Here is a 19,338-nt window from a genome sequence, read left to right on the forward strand (position 1 = left end):
GAGGAGGGGTCCCTCCAGGACGCCTTCATAGACCTTTGCTATCAAGGACTGGTAACAGCCGGGGGGACGTGGAGCTTTTGGAGCTGTGAGTTGTTGGGTGGGTTCATGGCTGCCTGTGTTCCTCTGCGGTTCTTTCCCGACGTCTCACTGAAGGTGACCATATGCCTCACAAGAAATCACACACAGAATCAATCAGGTTGGAAGAGCCCTCTGGGATCATGGAGTCCAACCATTGCCCTGACACCACCATGGCAACTAGACCATGGCACTAAGTGCCATCTCCAGGCTTTTCTTAAACCCCTTCAGAGATGGGGACTCCACCACCTCCCTGGGCAGCCCCTTCCAATGGCTAATGACCCTTGCTGAGAAGAAATGCTTCCTAATGGCCAACCTGAACCTCCCCTGGCAAAGCTTAAGGCTGTGTCCTCTTGTCCTATCGCTAGTTGCCTGGGAGAAGAGGCCGACTCCCACTGTGCTACAGCCTCCCTTCAGGTAGTTGGAGACTGCACTAAGGTCACCTCTGAGCCTCCTCTTCTCCAGGCTAAACACCCCCAGCTCCCTCAGCCGTTCCTTGTAGGTCATACCCTCCAGACCCTTCATGAGCTTGGTCACCCTCCTCTGGACTCGCTCCAACACCTCAACATCTCTCTTGAAGTGCGGGGCCCACAACTGGACACAGGATTCAAGGTGCGGCCTCACCAGTGCCCAGTACAGAGGGACCATCCCTTCCCCAGACCGGCTGGCTACACTATTCCTAATAGAGGCCAGGATGCCACTGGCCTTCTTGGCCACGTGGGCACACTGCTGGCTCATGTTTAGCCGCCTGTCCATCAGCACCCCCAGGGCTCTTTCCGCCGGGCCGCTCTCTAACCACTCTTCCCCCAGCCTGGAGCGCTGCAGGGGGTTGTTGTGGCCCAAGTGTCAGACCCGGCACTTGTTCTTGTTGAACCTCATGCCGTTGGTCTCGGCCCATCTATCCAACCTGTCCAGATCCCTCTGTAGGGCCTTCCTACCCTCCAGCAGATTGACACTCCCACCCAGCTTGGTGTCATCTGCAAATTTGCAGATGGGATGGAAGTGTCAAAATCTCCTCAGTCTCCTTTAGATTTTGTATTTCAGATACGTACGTGTTGTTTCCAAAGAGCTGTTGGCCTAATCCTGTGAGGTGCTGAGTCACGAGTGAATTCCTCGTACAGTAACATGGGGCGTTGTTGACACGCGTGAACTTCAGTGATTTATAGCAAGGTTCATAATGTCATAAAAGAGGCGTAATAAAAATTAGTCCTGCATGACTTGTTTCTCAGAACATCATTATGGCACCGAATAATAATGAATTACTGTGCAAGAAGCCAGCAGGGAGGAAGCATGTATGGCAGCGAGGACAGATCTCACATGCCAACGTGATCTCTGATGGCGTTTGGAGAATGGATTTGAGTGCAAAATACCTGAAGAAATGTTTTTTGAATGCAACTCCTTGAGACTATGTCGTGTGATTGACCAGTTGGATGAAAACTGGAAAGGCCAAATTTTGTTAATGGTCCCCAGGAAATGTAATAAAAGTCACTTGTGTAGAAAAGAGTATTTTGTTGGACCATAACTGATAAGAATCATAGAATCATAGAATGTTGGGGTTGGAAGGGACCTCTGGAGTTCATCGAGTCCAACCCCCCTGCCAGAGCAGGACCAATCTAGGGCAGGTCACACAGGAACGCATCCAGATTGGTCTGGAAAGTCTCCAGAGAAGGAGACTCCACAACCTCTCTGGGGAGCCTGTTCCAGTGCTCTGTAACCCTTACAGTAAAGAAGTTCTTCCTCATGTTGAGGTTGAACTTCCTGTGCTCCAGCTTGCATCCATTGCCCCTTGGCCTATCGCAGGGCACAAGTGACAAGAGGTTGCCCCTTTCCTCTTGACACCCAGCCCTCATCTATTTATACCCACTAATCAGATCCCCTCTCAGTCTTCTCTTCTACCAGTAAGCTACCAGTACCTTGTCCTCTGATACTTATTTGGGACAGTAAATTACACCTACTTCATATCTCCGTAAAGGTCATCTGATAGAACATCTCCTTTTCTCCTCGCTGTTGGAAAGAAGACCAAAATTTAATTATTTAATGATTACACCAAAACACTGCGATTCATTTGGTTCTTGTGTCTCCATTCCACCAATTCTTGCCCATTTAATCACTTAATGTGGGACGATGAGAGCTTCTGGATCCATGTCCCAGGGCTTTCCCTCCTGGATCCGTGTCCCAGGACTTTCCCAGGGAACGTCTTCTTGCTGCAGGTTGGTGTTGGGTTTTGGAAGCAGCACAGAGGATGGATGATGAAATCCATCATTTCATCATGAAATTTCAGACCAAATTTTTCACTGCCCATGTGAAATGCAGAATTTTATCTTGCGTTCCCCTCTCGAGGCACGTACTTTGGTGGCTTAGCGTCGGTGATGCCTCCAGACAGATGGGCTTCAGGCCCCAGGATCCCCACGCTGAAGGATGTGCCTCATACCAAAACCAGGTTCCTTAGTGGCACAAACCCTACGTCCTTGGCTGTTCACAGAATCAATCAGGTTGGAAGAGCCCTCTGGGCTCATCGAGTCCAACCATTGCCCTGACACCACCATGGCAACTAGACCAGGGCACTAAGTGGTTCCTCCATCTGGAGGAAAACAGCTCCTGGTTACTGTCCCAACCTGCTCGCGGGTGTATCTGGAATGTGTAAGTCATGGATTGTGTAAGTCATATTTTACTGGCAGAGTGCCTCACTTTTCCAGGTGCGAGGTGTTACATAGGCAGCATCTCTTGAGTTACAGATATCTCTTTTTTTTTCTCACTTATAACTTTCACAGTTCGCTCTGTGGAAGGTGTAAGACGGGTCCAAAAGGTTCTAAATAAAAAAAAAAGAATTAAAAAAAACCCCTAAATTCTCTGAATGCAGAAGTGTAACAAAAGGCTGTGCCTGTACTGAGCAACACTAGACAATAAGCACGTATTTGATGTTAGTTCTGGAATTAAAATTCCATATAATTGCTTTTCCTTTTAACACTGAGGATTTGGAGATGAGAACAGATTCATGTTCTTACATCGTACTTGAAATTCGTGCTGTACGAATAACCGAATTGAAGTGCTAAACCCAAGGAAAATATTGTGGGGGGAGTAGGGAAGAGACTTGAATTAATCCGAAAGGTTTATATTTTAACTTGAATAAAACATCTTGTTTTTTTCTGAAATGAAATACTTAACTTAAAGCCTGAATGTTTGTTTTATGTTTGAATACATTCACAGAATCACAGAATCAATTAGGTTGGAAGAGCCCTCTGGGCTCATCGAGTCCAACCATTGCCCTGACACCACCATGGCAACTAGACCAGGGCACTAAGTGCCATGTCCAGGCTTTTCTTAAACCCCTCCAGAGATGGTGACACCTCTTCTAAAGCTGAAATATATAGAAAGTTCACCTCTAGATTAAAAAAAATTCAAATCAATGAGTGAAATGGTTGTTAGAAAGCATAAAAAATATTTTGAGGTAGTGTGTTGGGTGAAAGTTTTCATTTGATGTCTTGAAACATCAAATGGAGGTGTTGGAGCGAGTCCAGAGGAGGGCGACCAAGCTGGGGAAGGGTCTGGAGGGTCTGAGCTACGAGGAATGGCTGAGGGAGCTGGGGTTGTTTAGCCTGGAGAAGAGGAGGCTCAGAGGTGACCTTAGTGCAGTCTCCAACTACCTGAAGGGAGGTTGTAGCAGAGTGGGAGTCGGCCTCTTCTCCCAGGCAACTAGCAATAGGACAAGAGGACACAGCCTCAAGCTTCTCCAGGGGAGGGTCAGGTTGGCCATTAGGAAGCATTTCTTCTCAGCAAGGGTCATTAGCCATTGGAAGGGGCTGTCCAGGGAGGTGGTGGAGTCCCCATCTCTGGAGGTGTTTAAGAAAAGCCTGGCCATGGCACTTAGTGCCCTGGTCTAGTTGCCATGGTGGTGTCAGGGCAACGGTTGGACTCAATGATCCCAGAGGGCTCTTCCAACCTCATTGATTCTGTGATTCTGTGATTCTGTGATTCTGTGATTGTGTCTTCTAACGAGGGATGCGGTAGTTAAACATCTCTAGACAAGTGCCAAGGTCAAGACTGGAAAAAAAACACACAGACAAACCTATGAGGCTTTTCCAGTTGAGTTGGACTCGCTTACAATGCACTTACGCTTATAACACAGGAGTCAACATATAGAATAGACCAGAAGCCCAAATCTACTCACTCTGTGAAGCAAAGTAGTCACGTTGTAATATAAATGTACTCAGAATTACACTTTAGCCTTGTGTTTGCCCATTATTTAGCTCAGTGGCCCATGACTAAGGACGCTAAAGGCAATCTCAGTGCAAAGAATGGATCACAACTTTGCAGCCAAAAGAGCTGAGACTGTGGCTCGTTATTTTCTTTCAACGCCTAATTACTCTGGAAATGCCATTGGGAAATTCCTTAATTCCCTCTGGTTTTGGCTCGATCACAATAAGTAAGAGGTAATAATATTTGTTATTAGTAATAGCAATATTGATGGCTTCAATAATAGTAATTTTGGGATAATATAAGAAAATCTAAGCTAATATTCAGTGAGCTTCATGCTTTTTACATAAAGCTGTTCTTTGTAAGCTGTTTAGATAATACAACACTGTTAACGGCCCTACAGTAAATAGGAAGGAAGCCAGAGAGTGGTGGTCAATGGGACAGAGTCCAGTTGGAGGCCTGTATCTAGTGGAATACCTCAAGGGTCGGTACTGGGACCAGTTCTATTCAATATATTCATTAATGACTTGGGTGAGGGAATAGAGTGCACTGTCAGCAAGTTTGCTGATGACCCCAAACTGGGAGGACTGGGTTCAAGAAGTTCAAGAAGGACAGGGAAGTGCTAGAGAGTCCAGCACAGAGCCACGAAGATGATGAAGGGAGTGGAACATCTCCCTTATGAGGAGAGGCTGAGGGAGCTGGGTCTCTTCAGCTTGGAGAAGAGGAGACTGAGGGGTGACCTCATGAATGTTTATAAATATGTAAAGGGCAAGTGTCATGAGGATGGAGCCAGGCTCTTCTCAGTGACATCCATTGGCAGGACAAGGGGCAACGGGTGCAAGCTGGAACACAGGAGGTTCCACATAAATATGAGGAAAAACTTCTTTACTGTAAGGGTGACCGAACACTGGCACAGGCTGCCCAGAGAGGGTGTGGAGTCTCCTTCTCTGGAGACATTCAAAACCCACCTGGACGCGTTCCTGTGTGATATGATCTAGGTAATCCTTCTCCAGCAGGGGACTGGACTAGATGATCTTTGGAGATCCCTTCCAATCCCGAACATTCTGTGATTCTGTGTGATTCTGTGAGCCCAAGGAAGTAGCCTACTTCAGGTTTGCGTGTTGCTGTTCGCTTTAGATGATGGTTCAGGACGGTGTATTTGAAGGTGTGATTCTACTGTTATTTTTTTTTCTCTCTCTTCCATCCCCTGTCATTTTATTCACGCTTATTCCGTGCCGCCTTGGCCCTTTGTTTTGTAACACCTCAGCCGTGGCCACCACGGCACCTCCTGCCTTCCCTGACACCCCTGTGCCACCGGCCTCTCTGACTTCCTCCTCTCCTTCCCCTCCAGCTGTCCCAAGTTCCAGTGTCCTCCCCTCTGCCCCCCGAGATGTGGTCCCTGTTTTGGTCTCCAGTCGATTTGTCCGTCTCAGCTGGCGCCCACCTGCAGAAGCCAGAGGCAGCGTCCAGACGTACACGGTCTTCTTCTCCAGGGATGGCGTCAACAGGTAGGTGGCAACAGACCATGGGTCTCCCTCTGGATGGGGGGATAGTCCTAAGACTTGCAAAGCCTGAGGTCTTTGCAAGTATCTTGCAAATGGTTCTCAACCTTGTGTTCTTCTCCCTGTGGTAAAAGAAGGGTGAAGCTAGAAAAGGCTTTTGTTGCTGTTTATTTTTGTAGACACCACGTCAACATTTGTATAACAGGGGTCATTATCTTGGTATGAAGGGCCACTTGTGTTGGCAGTGATGTCTATGGATCTTACCTCCTCCAGCTATTACTTGACCATCTAAGATGAGGTATTGTTAGCTCCGTGTTTTACCTTTCATCTTCCTCTGAAGACGCAGGCTCAAGTGTTCTTTGCATCACTGGCGTCAGCTTATCCTTCATCCTAAGGGGCTCAGTCTTGCAGGCAAAACTTCTTGCCTCTGCCTGGACATGCCCAAGCTTCTCATCTTAATCTCCAACAAGATCCAGCTTTCTTTTATCGCCATATAGCCATTTCTTCACTGAAAGGGACGTCAAGCATTGGAACAGGCTGCCCAGGGAAGTGGTGGAGTCACCATCCCTGGAGATATTTAGAAGACATGTAGACGTGGCACATAGGGACGGGGTTTAGTGGTGGGCTTGGCAGTGCTGGATTAACAGTTGGACTTGATGGTCTTAAAGGTCCTTTCCAACCAAAATGATTCTCTGAAGGGGATATATTGTAGATTTTAAGACACTCAGGGAAGATATTAATTGGCCCTAGAGAAGTAACTGACACAAAACGAGCGATGAATGAGTTCAGGGAGGTGAGGATGCTCAGCAGCTCCCTTGTCACTCCCAGTTTGGGTACCAAATCCAGGTTCACGCGGCTGAATCAGATATTTTTTGCACATCTAGGTCCTAACATTTGTCTGCAGCCATCGCCACCAGTAATAATGGAACGGGGTCCCGTGCTGTGCATGGGGATTCTCATCTTCTTATGTTTATCAAGTGCTTTGAGGTTTGTTGATGGGCATGAAGACGTGGCAATGGTGGAGGGCACTGTGTCATCACATCTCAGTTAAGTGTCTTAAAAACTTCCAGCTGCTGCAGTAGGCTTCTAACTCAGCCTTTTAGTTCAGAATTGAGGAGAAAATAGTAATATTCTTATATGAGGCTTTTAAATAGTTGTGTTTCTGAGATGAAAAAAGATGTAAAAATGATGCTTTCCTTACAAAAGAGCTATTTTTCTGCTTACCAAAATAAATCTTGGATTTGACATTGACCTCAGGGATGCAAAGGAATTGTCAGAGAAATTACTTTTGAGTCTGGAATAAGGCGATCTTCCCACGTTCCAGAGTGGGGAGGATTTGCGTGGCGACTGGCATCACCATCAAGGCCAACACACCACGGAGGGTGCGTGACCATTTCAGGGACCAGCCAGAAAAATAATCTCCTGTGTTTTGAACTCTATCATAAGAGGGGTTTTTTCAGCTCAGCCCTTTCAAAGAAACCCCTTTTGGAAGTGATTACACTTACTGCCGTAGCGTAATCACCGGAGCCCTTCTGATGGGATGCTCTTTAATCTTCACGCTCAGCTGGGCATCCTGCATGGGATCAAATGGTTTTGCTTGCTGATAAGGGTGATTGGAAAGAGCACTTAAAGGTAAAAGGCAAGTTTCTCAGAAAAGGAGAAAACAAACCTTAAATCTCTTAGGAAATAAATAAACAGGCTACCAATACACCTGCACTCGGGGAAGTTTCTGGTTGAGGTAAAAGTTTGCACAAAGACCATAAAAATCCATCCTGCCTCGCAGGAGAAGTGTTCCAGAAGAGAAAGGAGCTCGTTCAGGTTTCATTTGATGTTATAAACTCACTGAAAAAAACTATGTGTTATGTACAAGTAATAAGGTCATCTGAAAGATTGAAAATGTCGAGTTTTGATGTTCAGTTTTGCTCTCGGCCTCAGTGTTTGTGCCCTCTTCTCACCTGTCTCTCCTGGTTGGCTTCTCAATGAGTGAGCATTGATGCACACAGGCATTTGATATTTATGTGGGTAGCGTATTAGTCACCACGACGTTTATTTTTGCCAATTTCTTCTTGATCTATCTCCAAACCAGAAAATAACTCCTCAAATGTAATCTCAAGGCATATTTAATTACCTGTGCATAGTTTGAAATGAATTCTGCCTTCCTGGTGAGAATTTACGTTGCTATGTTTAAACTTTAAAATTTAATTTACAGTGAAAATTTTTCTATATTGATTTATAAACAATGAGATATATTTATATGGCAATGTATTTCTGCTTAGCATTTTAGATGAGACACAAAATACCGGTCAGTTTTTTGATTGCAACCTTTGAAATGTCAAGTTAGCTTAAATAACGGGTCGTGATTTGTAGCTATCTTTCTTTTTCAACTGACTGTTAGCAAAAATTTCTGCCAATAAATGAAATTAAATGCTCTGATCTTTAAAAAAGAAAAAAAGAAGAAAATGACCCTGGAAATCTATTACAGCTGAAGTAAAACCCTTTGACGAAGGACTCTTCTGCAGGATTGGGACCAGTTTTCTTTTCAGTTGGACATTCACTTGTTTTCAGCAACGAATTAAGAAATATGTAGATAGTCACAACAAGCTAATAGATCTCCCAGTTTAGCTTCTTGCGTGTTGCAGGCTGAAGAAATGAATCGAGGGACCACTTAATTGAATCCAAAAAATTCTATTTGATTAAATAAACCTTCCAAATTCAGCTGAAGTTCTAAAATATCATTCCCAGATGATCTATTTACATTAGTTTTGAGATTTGCTTGTTATAATCAAGGACTTTATGTTATTTTGCGGGAGAACAGTAATGGGAGGTAAAAAAAGAACTCGAGGCAGTAAAAGTCTGGCCAGGTTAAAATTAATAGTATTCATTTCACAGCAAGGAGCATTAACATGACTTGTCTTACTTGAAGTAACTAATTAGGTGTTTGAGACATTATAAAAGCATTTGTTACACACCTAAGAGATATATGGGAACTGTAATTATCTTTTTTACATGCTGATACCATAATGTAACATGATCTTCAGTCACTGGAAATTACACGTCGAAGCCTCCATTTTACAAGGAAGTGGATGACTTTAGTCAAGGTCTTTTATTTTTAGACTGTAATTTATGGCTGAGATGGGTTTGCAAAAGAAAACCCCGAATGTAAAGGTGCCTGATTCAAGGGGGTTTGGTGCTTTTTAGATTATCTGTAGCGTATTAACCCCTCGCCGGTAAGCAGGAGCACGAGATGGACTTTGGGACATGGGTGACACTCATCTCACCTAACTTCAGCCTTGGGTGCGCGTCAGCGGGGCAGGTCGCTGCAGCTCAAGGGAGAAAGGCAGCCGCATGCTTTACAGCATTCATCTGATGTGTTTTGGTCCCTATTTTACGAAGACAAGTGTAGGGTTGTCACCAAAATCGGGAATAAAACTCCTTAACGCCGGGTTTTAGCGTTAATGAGCAGGCATTACTTCATTAGGCCGAGGGACATGGGGGATCACCCCACCTAACATGTCCACCAATGCACAAAAGCACGCTCATTATATACATTACAGAAAAATGAATATTCATATAATTCCTGAGAAAAGGCCGCCTATTCCAAGAAACCTTATGCATATGTTAATATATTATTTAAATCTCTTTGTGTATGCGTACTAAATCGGGGAAGGGGTCTCTGGGGGTCGTAATCCCCCCATAGTTCTGCTGTACGACCCTGCTTCTGCGTGAGTGTGGTCGAGGCCTTTCTGCTGACACATGCAGGTGGCTCCGAGGAAAAGATCCTGTTCTGGCTGTTACAGGATTTATCTCTGCTCCTGATGCCAGAGCTGTGAATCAAGTCATTTAAGACACTACAAAGATGTTGTTCACAGTCTTGTTTATCTTTGGCCCTTCTTTATAATTAGTGAGGAATTTAACAGAGACCTTAGATTCTCTAAGATAAGCACAAGCAAGAGCCAGTGACAACTATAACTTTAAGCATTATCGGTCCCAGAAGCAGACCCTGTCTGCAAAACATGCCGTTAGCTTCAGAAAGTGCAGTTATTTTAGCTGAAAGGAAAATTACTGACAGGAAAGTTGATTCTGTCTAAAGGTTACACAGAGCAGGCCTTTTAGGGCCTACACAGCGCAGGCCTTTGAGGGCCTACACAGAGCAGGCCTTCTAGGGCCTACACTGAGGCCTACTTTTACTAAGCCGTCTGGTATCAGGGTTATGTTCATAAGTTCTTTCTCTTTGCTAGCTGGAGGGTTTGCAGTGTCACAGAAGACATCACTGCCAGATGTGACGTCGGCAGACGGCTTGTTTAAACAAAAGGGATAATTTTTTTCTCACAAACCAGAAACAGTGGAGTCAGAGATTTGACAGTTTGAAGGCAATGGACCCATTTTGGGTGTCTGTGATCACCTGGGTGCCAAAATTCCAGAAACTTGTGATCAGGAGCTCTGTGCCAGGACAATAACCAGGTATTTCTGTCATACACCAGGAGAATAAACAAATACTTCTGTCCTGGTTCACGTATTCCTCTAAATATCTGCTACGTGGCCGCTGCCGGCTTGCGAGATGGGGTAAGTGGGCTGCTGGCAGTTCTCGCCTCTCAGCCTGCCCAGAGGGAAACCTCAGCCCTTTCTTTTGCTTTATTCCTCTTGGTCTCCATCGTGGGGTGTTTGCTTGATTATTATTCAGTCCTTACTCAGGCACATCTGGAACTTTGGGGGTTTTTATGCAGTCCATTTCTTATTTTTTTGCAGTTACAAGATCTTGCAGTGCCCTATAGGCTTTTGGTGTTGCATTTGGAAGAAACTCTACATCCCATAGCTAGAAAACCCAATCTATAGGAAGTTAGATATGTGTACTTTTTTTTTCTTCTTTCTTACTTTCTTGCTTTTGTGTTGTCAAGTGCGACAGAAAACCTTTTTGTTGGTTTTAGCTTTTCAGAGGGCTTCTAGTAAAGGAGAGGAGCAAGACACGCCACCTGTAATAAATCAGTTACAGAAGCAATTTTACCTACTTCTGTTTGCAGATTGTCCATGAACCGACTGTGATTTCATCCAATTTAAACCCTGCTTTACCATTTAGGGATTGTGTTTTTCCCACATAATCTCACGTTAATGACTCTAGGTCTGTGTCTTTCTCACTGAGCAGCACAAAGCCAGAGCTAGGCAGAGCTTTGCTTGACCCGAGGCAGAGATGCCAGTGCCAGGGTGCAAATACCCCTTGAGCTCTGGGTGCTTCTGGTGCCAGGAGAAATCCTATGGCTCTTGCCCTGGTGGGAGGATGATGTCCTGTGTGTCTCCCAGGCCAGGGGCTGCCACATAGCTTGAGGCTATGTCTTCTTGTCCTGTTGCTTGCAGGCTACCAACTGCATAAATAAGTAATGCTTTAAGATCCAAATGCACTTTAAAAATGTTTTTTTGGGGTTTTTTTTTAGGGAACGGGCAGTCAACACATCTCAATCTGGGACGCTTCAACTTACCGTGGGCAACCTGAAACCAGAGGAGACCTACACCTTCCGAGTGGTGGCATACAACGAGTGGGGACCAGGAGAGAGCTCGCAGCCCGTCAAGGTGGCCACGCAGCCGGAGCGTGAGTGTGCGCAGCAACACGGGGGCTTGGCGTGGGTGGCAGCACCAGCTGTAGGGATGAACTGCAGCCCTGAGGTTCTCGTAGGGCATCGGTTTAAGGTTTTCATGTAGCTCCTCTTAAAAAATATGGCCCAGTCCAGAGGATTGAAACATTATTTGAGCCCTTCCGTGGCAAAATTAGTTATTTGGAAGAATTAATTGTGAGAATGGGATCAGTGTCTAGTTTTTAGCACAGAAATGGGTGCTGTGCTTCATACTGACGGGCACCGGTCTGCTTTGGGGAAGCAAAGGAGTGAAGGGTGTGATGCTGAGCTCCTTTTGTGCTCCTTTGGTAAAGCCCCTGTCAGAATCCGCTCTCCTTGTGCAATAAGGTGGGAAACAGAAGCACAGAAACTCGTCTACATCTTCACACGTCGCCACGTGCAGAAATTTAACTGAAAGGTATGAAAACCCCTCGTTGTGTGAAGGTAACAGTGCTGCTGGTAAACCCTGAAATGAGTTTCCTTGATTTATTGCCGCAGGTGGCTTGGTGGTGGGAGCAGGTAGAGGAGGTGGGAATGGCGAGGTGGAGGAGAAGAAGGGCTTGGAAGGTTCAGGTTAGACATTAGGAAGCATTTCTTCTCAGCAAGGGTCATTAGCCATTGGAAGGGGCTGCCCAGGGAGGTGGTGGAGTCACCATCTCTGGAGGGGTTTAAGAAAAGCCTGGCCATGGCACTTAGTGCCATGGTCTAGTTGCCATGGTGGTGTCAGGACAATGGTTGGACTCGATGATCCCAGAGGTCTCTTCCAGCCTGATTGATTCTGTGATTCTGTTTAATGCCCAGCGTAGACATTTGGGATATTTTTCCTATTTAATAACTTCAAGATTTCTCTAAAGTGTCAAGTTTGAGCATGAAGAAAATATTACTTTCCCTTTTTCCTTTTGCTTTTTACCGTTGACCAAATTATCTTCTCATTTTGGAACAACTCTCTCTGGTCCTGGGAGGCAGTCAGCCTCTCTGTGGCTGCCTTTTAGAACATGCTGTAACTATCGTACAATAAATTACATGGCTGCAGATAAATTGAATTTCCATGTTATTTGAAAATATCAGAAGTATTATGCAACCTGGCCTTGTTAAAGAAGAAAAAAGCTGATGAAAAAGGACATCTGAAATTCATGTCTGTCAGTGCCTTTTTCTAAAAGTGCATACATTTGCTCAGTAATCAGTTTAAAAGATCAGCAGCACAAGTTCCAGCTTTCTGAAATAATCATCCAGAATATATGGGCTGGATTTATAGGAAGGTTTTTGTCCTCAGATTAACACACACCCCCCCTTGTATTTTTTTTTTTATTAAACTACAACCCCTTTTTCTCTGCCTTTATGCTATATAATTTCAATACAGTATTATCAGCCCAGCTTTAAATCCCTGCCTGCTTAAGCCACGTCTAATCTTTTCATACCACATGGGGAGACTTTGTGAGTTATTATTTGGGCTCCTCAAGATGCTCTTAAAGCAGCTTGGAAGGAGAGAATAAAGCGGCGCATCTATCCTCATGAGGAGGATTGAAACTGTCCAGCCGAGCTTTGAAAGCACTTCCCCGCTGTGGGACTGGCTCATTTCTTTTATGAATTAAAACCAGTTTCCTCATAATTCTCCGTCACCGTGATGGGTGTATTAGTTGGTGAAAGAGCAGATGAATAGGAAGGCACGTTGGCGTCCCCCAAAGAAACTCAACGGCGTCGCTCCAGCCTCATCAAGTCGCCTCTTCTCATCTCCCTTCCGCTGAAATCAATTTAGTGTGCGCCGACATCTCAACTTCTACCCCGAGCATCTTTAAGGGCTTTATAAGGAATAATTAATTCCTGTGTCCTTCTGAGGTAGGGAAGTATTATTATACCTACTTAAGAGAAGTCCAGCTGTGTCCCCATATGGCCACCCCATCCTGCGAGGAGCAAATCTCCGACCCCCTGTGGTTGTCCCCGGAGATGGGGAGAAGCTGGGAAGTCAATGTCTTGAAAAAGCAATTTCTGAAACATAAATAGAGAGTTTTGGGGTGGATTTATGTAGAAAATGGGGCATTTTGCAGTGGCTAGAGGGGGATTTTACTTGCACAGGAGACTTGGGTGACTTTGGTCACCGAGTTCCACCGCTGCCTAGATACTTTTGTAATTATTTTCAATTCCCATTAGAAGCTGCTGCATCTAACCTCAGAAATCGTCCCCTTTGTCATTTCACAATTTCATTTTTTCTCATTATAGTAGGAAATCATTTATTATTATTTTTTTTTTAGCACTGGCTGCACCTGAATTTTCTTGCTAAGGCAAATAGCAGCAAAAACTACCATCAGTGCTGTATTAAAGCAATTGCACCAGAAGCTATTCAAGTTTTTGATTCTTTTTTTTTTTCCTAGAAGTTTTTCAGGGGAGACAACAGTTTTTGAAGTTATTGCCCATAGAAAAAAATTCAGCTGCAGTCTTTTTTAACGTATGTTTCTTATACAAATGTCCAAACTGCAGAGAAAATTAAAAGGCCATTAAAATTAATGCAATGAAATCTGCCGCTGTCGGATGCTGAGTAACTCGGAGGGCACTGGTGCTGCCTTTGCCTCCTACTCAGCTCTTTTGGGTACCAGTTTCAGTCACAAGGATGATAATGTTGTTGCTATAAATGATGCTGAATGATCTCATGATGGTCAGGGTCTTACTGAAACGAGAGCACTGAATCACGGAATCAATCAGGTTGGAAGAGCCCTCTGGGATCATCGAGTCCAACCATTGCCCTGACACCACCATGGCAACTAGACCAGGGCACTAAGTGCCATGTCCAGGCTTTTCTTAAACCCCTCCAGAGATGGGGACTCCACCACCTCCCTGGGCAGCCCCTTCCAATGGCTAATGACCCTTGCTGAGAAGAAACGCTTCCTAATGGCCAACCTGAACCTGCCCTGGCCAAGCTTGAGGCTGTGTCCTCTTGTCCTAGCGCTGGTTGCCTGGGAGAAGAGGCCGACTCCCACTGCGCTACAGCCTCCCTTCAGGTAGTTGTAGACTGCACTAAGGTCACCTCTGAGCCTCCTCTTCTCCAGGCTAAACACCCCCAGCTCCCTCAGCCGTTCCTCATAGCTCAGACCCTCCAGACCCTTCACCAGCTTGGTCGCCCTCCTCTGCACTCACTCCAACACCTCAACATCTCTCTTGAAGTGCGGGGCCCACAACTGGACACAGGATTCAAGGTGTGGCCTCACCAGTGCCCAGTACAGAGGGACCATCACTTCCCCAGACCGGCTGGCTACACTAGTCCTAAGAGAGGCCAGGATGCCATTGGCCTTCTTGGCCACCTGGGCACACTGCTGGCTTATGTTTAGCCGCCTGTCGATCAGCACCCCCAGGTCTCCTTCCGCCGGGATGAGTTTATGCAAGTTCTGCAGATAATCTGTTAAACTTCCCACCAAGGTGGGCTTGGTCAGGTTTTTAGGAACAGGGAGGTCAGAATCCTCTTTCTCCAGTGCAAAATGGCCATGGGTCTGGGCAGAGAAAACACTGAGCTTGTGTTTAAGAAGTTGGGAGGGCTGGAGCCAAGGCTCTGTGGCTTTGGGTAGATCATTGAAACTTCTTGGTTTCTCCATCATCAGGATATAAGTGAGAAATGTTGGCAAAAGGTTGGACCAGATCATCTTCCGTGGTCCCTTCCAGCCTGGGCTATTCGGTCGGTCTATGACTTTTCCTCTCTCTTTGCTCATGCCCAAGTACAGATCTATCCATGCTGATACACAATATCCTTCATGGCAGGGATTTCCCTTTCCATCATGTACTGATGTAACAAAAATTAATAATTTTTAATGAACTTGCAGCTAGTCCCATCTAACAAGGGAGCCACAAGCTCCATCAGGAGCCTTCTCTACTACAGCCCATCCCACGTCGCCTGTCACAGCGAGGAACTGAGGACATGGCACTCCTGCTCTCCAGCTATCAGCTTACAACGTTACATATATTATTTTAAAGTAAAAAAAAACATCTTAGTCCAAGTCTGCATCCTCACTCGGCCAAATTTTGCGTGTACAAAAAAATTCCTGGAATATTGAATGGCCACTTTGGTTTTGGGCAGTGTTGGGGGTATTTATATATTTTTATATATATATATATATATTTTTCATATATTTATCAGTATATAAAGAGCTGGGGCAAGCAGAAACATAAGCATCTCCGGTGTAGTGCCTCCATGGTGAATTTGTCTTGTCATTTGATGAAAGGGTGAAGCGCTACTGAAAAATGTGTTCCGTGGAGTCATTAATATCCTCCTCATTTGTGTGTATTCGTCCGTAATGGCTCAGTAAAATACACCCTGGGGTAACTTTACGCCGTTCTTACATGGTTCCTTAATTTTATGAGTAATTTATGTGGAGTGTTGCGGGGGGGGGAGGTTTGCAATTGCTTTAAGTTTCAGTGAAACGTATCTTCCTTACTAAAAGGTGGGCAGACATAAAGGGAAAGGTGGTGATGTCTGTTTTTCTGTCTGTCTTAGACTCCTGCTTTTCTCTTCCCATCCACTTTTTTTTCCTGGATTTTTATTTTTTTATTTTGTTTGTCTTAAGAGAGAAGAGTTGCTTCAGTCTCAACTCTTGGAAGGTGCTTCACTTTGCAGCAGGTTGCGGCAGGAGTAGGATGAGGTCTTGCTCTAGCCTGGTCATTAGGACACTGGTGGTGTCCCCAGCACGGGTCACAGAATCACAGAATCAATGAGGTTGGAAGAGACCTCTGGGCTCATCGAGTCCAACCATTGCCCTGACACCACCATGGCAACTAGCCCAGGGCACTAAATGCCATGGCCAGGCTTTTCTTCAACCCCTCCAGAGATGGGGACTCCACCACCTCCCTGGGCAGCCCCTTCCAATAGCTAATGATCCTTGCTGAGAAGAAATGCTTCCTAATGGCCAACCTGAAGCTCCCCTGGCCAAGCTTGAGGCTGTGTCCTCTTGTCCTATCACTAGTTGCCCGGGAGAAGAGGCCAACTCCCACTCTGCTACAACCTCCCTTCAGGTAGTTGTAGACTGCACTAAGGTCACCTCTGAGCCGCCTCTTCTCCAGGCGAAACACCCCCAGCTCCCTCAGCCGTTCCTTGTAGCTCAGACCCTCCAGACCCTTCACCAGCTTGGTCGCCCTCCTCTGCACTCGCTCCAACACCTCAACATCTTTCTTGAAGTGCGGGGCCCACAACTGGACACAGGATTCAAGGTGCGGCCTCACCAGTGCCCAGTACAGAGGGACCATCACTTCCCCACACCGGCTGGCTACACTATTCCTAAGAGAGGCCAGGATGCCATTGGCCTTCTTGGCCACCTGGGCACACTGCTGGCTCATGTTTAGCCGCCTGTCCATCAGCACCCCCAGGTCTCTTTCCACCGGGCCGCTTTCTAACCACTCTTCCCCCAGCCTGGAGCGCTGCAGGGGGTTGGTGTGACCCAAGTGTAAGACCCGGCACTTTTTTCTCTTTCCACACTGCATCTCGCTGTGGTGGTGCCACCCCGTTGCCTTTCTACCCCAGCTCTGTTCCTCCCGCACCCATGTGCCTCTGAAGGTCTGAAAAGACCTGATGAAATACTTATTTAATTATGAGCAATCAATAGTGCTGGCTCCAGAGACTCTACGGAGTTGACATTTCCAGCTGGCTCGTGCAGTGACACCGAGCAAGTGTTTCATGGCTGTACATCATCATCCCTTTGTTTCTGCAATGGCGAGGACATGCTGGAATCTTTATCCTTTGGAAACGTCGTGCAACCCCTTCTTTTCTGGGAGTTAGGAGGGCAGATTCAGCTTATTAATAGTGGGAGAATTTGTTACTACTTTAGTAGACTTAAGGGTTAAAGGGAAAAACAAGTCTAACACAGAAAGTAAAATTCTTCATTTTCAGATTGTCTTGGCTTCAATTTAAAGCACAACAAATTGAAACCTGACTTTAAAAGACTTTGCATCCCCTTCATGAGACCTTCTTGAATCTTGGTGTCATCTATTGCACAGAGGAAGAAATCCAGTAGATGAGGAATGCATTTTATATCAGCTGTGTACGCTGAACTCTTCCTACCACAATTCTGAGGAGGTATCTCCATGGCTTCACGCCTAGGGCAGGATGGCTGGTACGTTCTGGGTGTTGGAGCCAGTGGTGTCGGAGCGAGGTGTTGGAGCGAGTGCAGAGGAGGGCGACCAAGCTGGTGAAGGGTCTGGAGGGTCTGAGCTATGAGGAACAGCTGAGGGAGCTGGGGGTGTTTAGCCTGGAGAAGAGGAGGCTCAGAGGTGACCTTAGTGCAGTCTACAACTACCTGAAGGGAGGTTGTAGTTGAGTGGGAGTCGGCCTCTTCTCCCAGGCAACTAGTGATAGGACGAGAGGACACAGCCTCAAGCTTGGCCAGGGGAGCTTCAGGTTGGCCATTAGGAAGCATTTCTTCTCAGCAAGGGTCATTAGCCATTGGAAGGGGCTGCCCAGGGAGGTGGTGGAGTCACCGTCTCTGGATGGGTTTAAGAAAAGCCTGGCGATGGCACTTAGTGCCCTGGTCTAGTTGCCATGGTGGTGTCAGGGCAATGGTTGGACTCGATGATCCCAGAGGGCTCTTCCAACCTGGTTGATTCTGTGATCCTGTGGGGTTGGACTAGATGATCTCCAGAGGTCCCTTCCAACCCCAACCAATCTGGGATGCTGTGATTCTGTTTTCCTTCGTCCTTACGTCCCTCAAGGGAGCGTTTTGATGCCGCAGTCCATGGGCGGTGTGGCCGTCCTTTCCACTCACTGCTGGTGGGATGCAGACCAGTGTCTCACCGGCCAGATTTGGCAGTTAGCTTTGGCACTGTCCGATATTTCTCTGGACAAGAGCGCTGGCATGTCACTTTGCTGAGGTTCATCCAAAAATCTCTGCTGAGCTGCAGGCCACTGGGATGCGTTTGTCCCTCTACAGCTTTCCTAAAACAATGGCGATTGGGATGGTGGTAATGAGCTGGAAATTAAATAAACCTCACCAAGCCTGAGTTAGGCACTGGGAAGAGACAAGCTCAGTGCCTCCAGCTGATCTGCTGCCACCAAATTTTACTGAAGAATGGTACAAAGCTCTTGTCAATCCTTTTCATCAGAAACAAAGCTGTCTCTACAGAATCACAGAATCAACCAGGTTGGAAGAGCCCTCTGGGCTCATCGAGTCCAACCATTGCCCTGACACCACCATGGCAACTAGACCATGGCACTAAGGGCCATGGCCAGGCTTTTCTTAAACCCCTCCAGAGATGGGGACTCCACCACCTCCCTGGGCAGCCCCTTCCAATGGCTAATGACCCTTGCTGAGAAGAAATGCTTCCTAATGGCCAACCTGAACCTCCCCTGGCCAAGCTTGAGGCTGTGTCCTCTTGTCCTAGCGCTAGTTGCCTGGGAGAAGAGGCCAACTCCCACTCCACTACAACCTCCCTTCAGGCAGTTGTAGACTGCAATAAGGTCTCCTCTGAGCCTCCTCTTCTCCAGGCTAAACACCCCCAGCTCCCTCAGCCGTTCCTCGGAGCTCAGACCCTCCAGACCCTTCACCAGCTTGGTCGCCCTCCTCTGCACTCGCTCCAACACCTCAGCATCTCTCTTGAAGTGCGGGGCCCACAACTGGACACAGGATTCAAGGTGTGGCCTCACCAGTGCCCAGTACAGAGGGACCATCACTTCCCCAGACCGGCTGGCTACACTATTCCTAAGAGAGGCCAGGATGCCATTGGCCTTCTTGGCCACCTGGGCACACTGCTGGCTCATGTTTAGCCGCCTGTCCATCAGCACCCCCAGGTCTCTTTCCACTGGGCTGCTTTCCAACCACTCTTCCCCCAGCATGTAGCGCTGCATGAGGTTGGTGTGGCCCAAGTGTAAGACCCGGTACATTAGAAGGGTATGAGGTGCTCATCTGTAACTGCTCTGGTCCTCAGCTGCACCAAAGCACCATGAGAAGGTCAAAGAGAAGATGTCCTATAAAACAAGCTGCTGCTGCCAAGCATTT

At 46.5% G+C, this 19,338-nt stretch overlaps 1 protein-coding gene across 1 annotated transcript in view; it reads left to right on the forward strand.

Moving 5' to 3' along the window:
- DCC (DCC netrin 1 receptor) overlaps positions 1-19,338 on the forward strand; it is a 436,443-nt gene that overhangs the window by 301,624 nt on the left and 115,481 nt on the right. Inside the window, exons 8-9 of the mRNA XM_068424420.1 lie at positions 5,621-5,777; positions 11,198-11,352. Coding sequence (XP_068280521.1) covers positions 5,621-5,777; positions 11,198-11,352 — 312 coding nt within the window. The remainder of the gene's footprint in view (positions 1-5,620; positions 5,778-11,197; positions 11,353-19,338) is intronic.

The sequence above is a fragment of the Nyctibius grandis genome (genome assembly GCF_013368605.1).
Source record: "Nyctibius grandis isolate bNycGra1 chromosome W unlocalized genomic scaffold, bNycGra1.pri SUPER_W_unloc_2, whole genome shotgun sequence".
Classification (NCBI taxonomy): Eukaryota; Metazoa; Chordata; class Aves; order Nyctibiiformes; family Nyctibiidae; genus Nyctibius; species Nyctibius grandis.